Source organism: Idiotropiscis lumnitzeri, chromosome 14 (assembly GCF_059441095.1).
Source record: "Idiotropiscis lumnitzeri isolate Australia: NSW breed Sydney's pygmy pipehorse chromosome 14, RoL_Ilum_1.0, whole genome shotgun sequence".
In the NCBI taxonomy this organism is placed as follows: Eukaryota; Metazoa; Chordata; class Actinopteri; order Syngnathiformes; family Syngnathidae; genus Idiotropiscis; species Idiotropiscis lumnitzeri.
This window is the reverse complement of record NC_142404.1, coordinates 14,501,241-14,507,535: the sequence shown is the minus strand read 5'-3', so window position 1 is coordinate 14,507,535 and position 6,295 is coordinate 14,501,241. Positions and strand designations below refer to the sequence as shown.

The 6,295-nt window shown below is 43.2% G+C and overlaps 1 protein-coding gene across 2 annotated transcripts; it reads left to right on the top strand.

The window, feature by feature from the left end:
• Positions 1 to 259: 259 nt before the first annotated feature.
• Positions 260 to 5,697, top strand: znf148 (zinc finger protein 148). 2 transcript variants are annotated; one of them, XM_088314665.1, is made up of 7 exons: positions 260 to 369; positions 1,764 to 2,056; positions 2,587 to 2,712; positions 2,811 to 2,934; positions 3,018 to 3,101; positions 3,180 to 3,298; positions 3,726 to 5,697. In XM_088314665.1, exons 2-7 carry the CDS (start codon positions 1,787 to 1,789, stop codon positions 5,343 to 5,345), a joined length of 2,343 nt encoding a protein of 780 aa, XP_088170791.1. In that variant the 5' UTR covers positions 260 to 369; positions 1,764 to 1,786; the 3' UTR covers positions 5,346 to 5,697. The 2 variants fall into 2 exon arrangements, with proteins under 2 accessions (XP_088170791.1, XP_088170790.1); XM_088314664.1 differs by having other exon boundaries at positions 1,764 to 2,107.
• The last annotated feature ends 598 nt before the right edge of the window (positions 5,698 to 6,295 follow it).

The following is a 6,295-nucleotide window of genomic DNA, read 5'->3' as shown; positions in this document are numbered from 1 at the left end:
TGGAGAAATAAGTATTTTTGGAGTTGGCGCTTGGTGTAAAAAATTGGAGAATCACACACATCCAAGCATAATAGCTGATTAATTGGCACACACTAATTGTTATGCTATGTTTTATTGTGCAAACGAATAAATGAATAACATCGTCAGGAAGGAGAATTGCTGATTTTGATTGATGATTTTTTTAAAGCAACAGCAGTAAATAGTATCACGTCGTTCCGCGCAGTACCACATACTAACCACCTGGTGGCGACAAATCCATATTTTTAGTGTCCGTGAAACGTGAGCCATTTGATTATTCCGCACACTGAGTACACTGTAGACTTGCAAGGCAATCATGACTGCGAAACGGGCTTAAAGGGCGAATTGCAGGTAAGAGGCGAGTTTGGATATCATTTGATGTGCCAACCGAGACTTGCGGAATCGTGTGAGTTTTGGCGAGCTTGCGAGTTATCGGGTTTTTCTAACCAAGTAGAGTATATGGGGCCTATTGAGCGAAGAGCTCGGAAACGTAAGGTGTTACTAGCTTTAGTGAAGCACATCTCTTGACAGATGTGGTCAATGTTTCGAAGCGGGTGCTGTTAATCGCGCGTTACAAATATGCAATTTTTTTGCGCTCAGTTGTTGCATGTAATTAGAAAGGACTCGAGTGCATATAAGCACCGTTGACATTAAACCAGCTGCAACTTGCTAGCAGGTAGCCAACTCCCTTTAAGCAGGCCCGGCTACTAGCGTCAACATTAGTAAGAGGTTACTGGCCATGCCCTTCAAAATAAAATCAACGCGGTGATGTTCTTTACGTAAACACAAGCATTTATATTACATTCAAATATAACTGTCTTTAATAGTATAAACTAGCACCATATAATATTGATTAATTTCAAATAACCATTTTTGTTCGCAATTTTCAGTCGTGACAAAACTTTGTTTTTGATAGCTCACGCAGTGTTTCCGCAGCGGTGTTTTAAATTCGACGGCATTGATTAGCACAGCTAACTAGCCATCGAGCCAACCAGTTCCGCCTAACCCACTTTACATTAACAACACTCAGAAGCTGGAAACGCATGTAAACAAGTACCTGTTGTGTTTCCATCTACTATTCGGTCCCCTTGCTCTGCCTTTAGTCCCTGCATATGCATGGGAAGAGTCACCATGAGCTAACTTGGCACAACGCAAGTGGTTTAATATCGATGGCTCACAAGTTAGCATTGCTTATGTCTCGTTTTAGAAACGGCAAAACAAGCGGAATGTTTAAATTACAAAGTGTCTGACCAACTTGTGTTGTCAGCACTTCTGGTAACATGCAATTACGCACTTGTGAAAAATGTATTGAAATCACAATATGTTTGCATGAGTTATGTAATACTGTGGCGTCGCACATTTTATTTTTATAGATGGTAAGAACAAAATAAGTGATCCGAAGTAGATTTTGTTACAAACAAATGGTGAACCGGTTACACAAGTTTTTTTTCCCTGTTTTTTTTTGGGGGGGGGGTGAACGCTCTTGGGGGAAACATCTTAGTATAGGATGTCTTCAGTTGCCGAAGTCAGAACAATTCCTTCACAGTTTTGAAGTTCTGAGTTTGACACTTCAGTGTGAAGTTTGCGCTTTTGCTTTCATCCAAACTTGGCTGGGATACGTGACGGCTCACAAGTGACCCTAAAAAGGACAGAAAATGGATGGATGTATTAGTACCTCAATCTGCTGTGCAAATATTAGACTTTTATTGCAACACACGGTTACCTCATGTCTCTTGTTCTCACAGAGTCAGTAGCTACTCTATGTAAGATGAACACTGAGGACAAGTTGGAGGGCATGCTGTTTAAGTGCAGCGGCGGTGGGATAGACGGCGGAGGGAGAGTTGGGCTGGTGATGACCCTGGGGGAACGATCTCTGGCAGACCACCCGTTGTTGGCAGAAGACGACGACGATGAGGACGAAGATGAGAACTTGACCGTGAGCTCGTTGGTGACTCACGACCTGGTACCTCCCGAGCAGCTGATGATGCAGGAGATGTCCAAGAACAGTGGAGGAGGTGAAGAAGAGGGAGGAGGAGAGGTGGGGGTGCATTTTCCCCTGAAGCTCACCCATAAGTTTCCCTGCTTGCCTGTGAGTTTATGCCGGTTAAGTGTTGGGATATGTCACTGATGTACAGCACGGTGCGAAAATTGTTGGCCACTGTTAATGTTTATTTTATTAATCGTAAACAAAAGTGGGAAAATGTTTGTCCCTAGATTATAATCTAAAATCAACACTTAAAATATAATGCCTTTATTTATTATGCTGACATAGTCATGTGTACTGTCGTTGTAGTCCTCCAGCTTCCGTGCTATCCTATCAGCCATTCCTCGTATTTAAAAATATTCACATGTATCCCCATGTGACTCCATCTTATAAATTTCTTTACAGAAGTCAGGAGAATGCGTGTGTACTGCGCATAAGTTAAGAAAAATATTAGCAATTCTCCTGCAGGGCCTTGAACCATGAGAACTTGTTCGGCACCTTCACGATTAGTTCATTCCCATCACATTTGTTTTGGGTCATGACTTTGCTGAATGTCCTCTCTGTCTCTGCTCCTTCTGTTACAGTTGAGCATTAAGCAAGAATTAAAACTCACTGAGCACCCACTCCAGATGAAGAAGGACAAAAAAGCAGTCAAGGACCTGATAATGTGCCCCAAAAAGAAGAAAAGGAAACAGCGTTCACCAGCAAAGGTGACTGCTCGCCAAGTATATTTCGATATGGTTGAGGTCATTTCGCCCAAGATTGCAACATATACCGATCTATTTCATGCTTCATTTTGTGGTTACAGATTCTAAGCATTAATGAGGATGGTTCGTTTGGCATACAAAGTCCCAAGTGCCATGTTTGTATTCATTGTAATGCAGCATTCAGAACCAACTACCATCTACAGAGGCATGTCTTCATTCACACAGGTATGTAAAAAAAAAAAATTGAACTAGCGTATAATGCAAGATTTGATATGAACTTTCGCCATATGTCTTTGCTCAAATTCAAGGCGAGAAACCATTTCAGTGCAGTCAGTGTGACATGCGCTTCATTCAGAAATACCTTCTCCAGAGACATGAGAAAATCCACACCGGTGAGTGTTTCCGACCCAAGTACTTTCCTTTGACGTTTTTTGACCTCAGAGGCTCACGGCGTGTATTTTTATCCTCAGGCGAGAAGCCTTTCCGCTGCGATGAGTGCGGGATGAAGTTCATCCAGAAGTATCATATGGAGAGACACAAACGGACGCACAGTGGGGAGAAGCCCTACCAATGCGACTACTGTCACCAGGTTACTTTTTGTGTTTATCGTGGTGGTGTAATGAATGATGAGAATTTGGGGCAAAAGAAGTTATGGATCAGATTACGGTATCTTTTCAAATAGTGGGCTCCACTCGAATAGATGCCTGTGTGAAATGTGGTACTGTTGTATTGTTGGAACCCAAAGTTGATATACTCGCAGGTAGTTATTTTGGCATTAGGTTGAGAATAATAATGAATGGCTCACTTAACTCATTCACTCCCAGCCGAGTAAAAAAAAAAAAAAAATGGAGCTTTGACGTCTTTAGCCGTCAATGGCAGTAAATGAGTTAAAAAATGAACCGTGGCGTTGTTTGAAGTATTAAGTATGATATCCATTATTATCTTTGAAGTTTAATCATTTTTTTATTTTTGATAGCTACGGCGCAATAATTGTTTTTCTTTTTCATCATCCACAGTACTTCTCCAGAACAGATCGTGTTTTAAAGCACCGAAGAATGTGCCACGAAAACCGAGAGAGAAAGAGCAACAAGGCTGCCAATAAAAGTGGAGCACTGCATGAAGCCGACGCTTTAAGCCCCTTTCTCACCAAAGAGTGCACGTTACCCAAGAAGAAGCGACAGAAGTGTGCAGATAAGTCCGACAGTTCTTGCTCGTCCGCCAGCGGCCAAGCAGAGGAGCTCGCTGCTGTTGTTAAAGAAACGGAAGTCAAAGAGGAAGAAAGACTCAATAAAAGTGAAGGCCTGCCTCTTTTTGCCGTGTCCCCCAAAGTCAAACATGAGTATGTGATGGGTGACTACTCTGTGGCGCATCCGGAAGAAACCACCAGCCAACACCGAGATGAAGACTCCTCCGAGGAGGCGGCGACCCCTAAACTAGTCCTGAAGAAGGTGTCGAAGAGGAGGTTTAAGCAGTCAGGCGATCAAGCTCCTTGCTTGGCCACTCTGTCGACCTTTGAAGAAAACAACAAAGTCACACATTATACCTTTGAAATCGTGGACAAGCAAAGCCTTTTAGACGAAGTGAGCAACACGGAATCAGTGGAAACGCCAACGAAGCGCGCGGCGAGCAGCACAAACTATGACGACGCCATGCAGTTCCTCAAGAAGAAGCGCTACCTTCAAGCGGCGGCGGCGGCGAACAACAGTCGCGATTACAGCCTGACCACGAGCAGTATCTCCTCTCAGCCTGCCGTCACACAAACGGCGGTGTCGGCCGTCATCGACGAAACGGTCCCGGCCACCATTTTGGAACCTCAGCCGATTAACACCGAGATTAAGGCTATTCATGACAGGAATGTGTTGCCGGATGAGGTTCTTCAGACTCTGCTGGACCACTACTCCAACAAAACGAACGGCCAGTCGGAAATCTCCTTCAGTGTGGCCGATACAGAGGTGACCTCAAGCATATCCATTAATTCCTCAGACGTCTCGGACGGCAGCCCCGCGGAGAGCCTCGGCGCCGCCAGTGTTCAGACTCAGCCGTCAACTGAGAAGGCTAGTCTCTTGCAAGAATATTCCAAATTTCTCCAGCAGGCGTTGGAGAGGACCAGTCAGAACGACAGCTACCTGACCAGCCAGAGCCTCAGCTTGGTGACGGAAAATCCAACCTTAGCGGGGCAGCCGCTGTTCTCCAACGAGAAGCAGTTCCCGTCCCCCAGTCGGTTCAAATCCGGGACTAGCTCCCCGTTGAGGTCCACGATAGAGAAGCCTCACTTTGGACTACTGGTGGGGGACTCTCAGCACTCATTTTCATTTTCCGGTGATGAAACCACTCCCCCTTCGACGGTGTCGCCCTCTGACGAAGACTTCCTGGAACAGGTGTCACCTACCAAAAAGTCGGACTCCTCCCAAGCGATACTGCAGACGTTTCAGATTAGCACCTTTGAGCCCAACTTCAAGTCTCATTTCCAGACTTCGAGATCTGCTTCTTCGTCACAGTTTACAGGCGCCAATGGACAAGTAAGTCTTCGCGGGCACAGCACAGACTTCTCCGAGTTTCCTTTAGTTCGAGTCACTGAGACCAGGTCCCAATTGAACTCGTCCCCAGATGTTTCTTCGAGTGAAACCTTTGGTTGAAGAGAAGCGCGGTGCGATTCCTACGTTAATAATTTCTGCAGCACTTTATCCCATTTCACCTGCTTTGCCAAAGCACATCTCATTGCATTTATATACTTTCTTTAGGCATTTTGGTAAAAAAAAAAAAAAAAAAAAAATTTTAATGTTGTAGTTGAGCGCTTATTATAGTGGTAAATGTGGAAAAAAAAATTGTCATTTCCCCTTTAAAAAAAGTTTGAATTTGCATCAAGAGATTAGGTGATCAAAGCTTATTATAAGAGAGTAACATTTTATGCCATATTGGTATACATATTTATGTTTTTGTCACTTTTGCTTGCACACACTTAAAACTGTTTTTTTTTTTTTTTGTTTTTTTTTTTTGCTGTTAAGCTACCTCCCGTAGTTGCTCATTGATAAAAAAAAAGTTTTCTTTTTTTTTTTTTAATCCAGCTGTACAACTGCTCACTCGTTGCCTCCCGAGAAGACACCATTGCTCCAATATTGTGTCAGTAATTCTTTATTTTGCCACTTTAGCTTTGCCTGAAATGCATGCATCATGGTGTGCCCTGAATGGAAAACATTTGACAGGACTGAAGGTTTCGGCATCCAATCTGGAATCTTGTTGCATTTGCATTTTTTTTTTAATTACCAGGTTGAATTTCCTACAAAAACACAAGCTATGTTTTCATCATGGCCAATTGCAAAGATGCATCAAAGTGAAAATACAGAAGTCCCTCACTTCCACAAACATTAGATGTCATGTGGTCGCTCACACTTCGCAAACGTAATTTGTAGTGAAATGACTTAAAAGGATTGTGCTGGACGTCGGCACAATTTGCACATTTTTCACTACAAAAAGAATGTAGTTCTTTGTATCACAGCGGCAAAAATCCTGTCATTAAGAAAACCAGTTTTTTGTGAATCATCATGAAAAATTTGAAATGGAAATGCGTCTTCTGTTTTGGGAAACA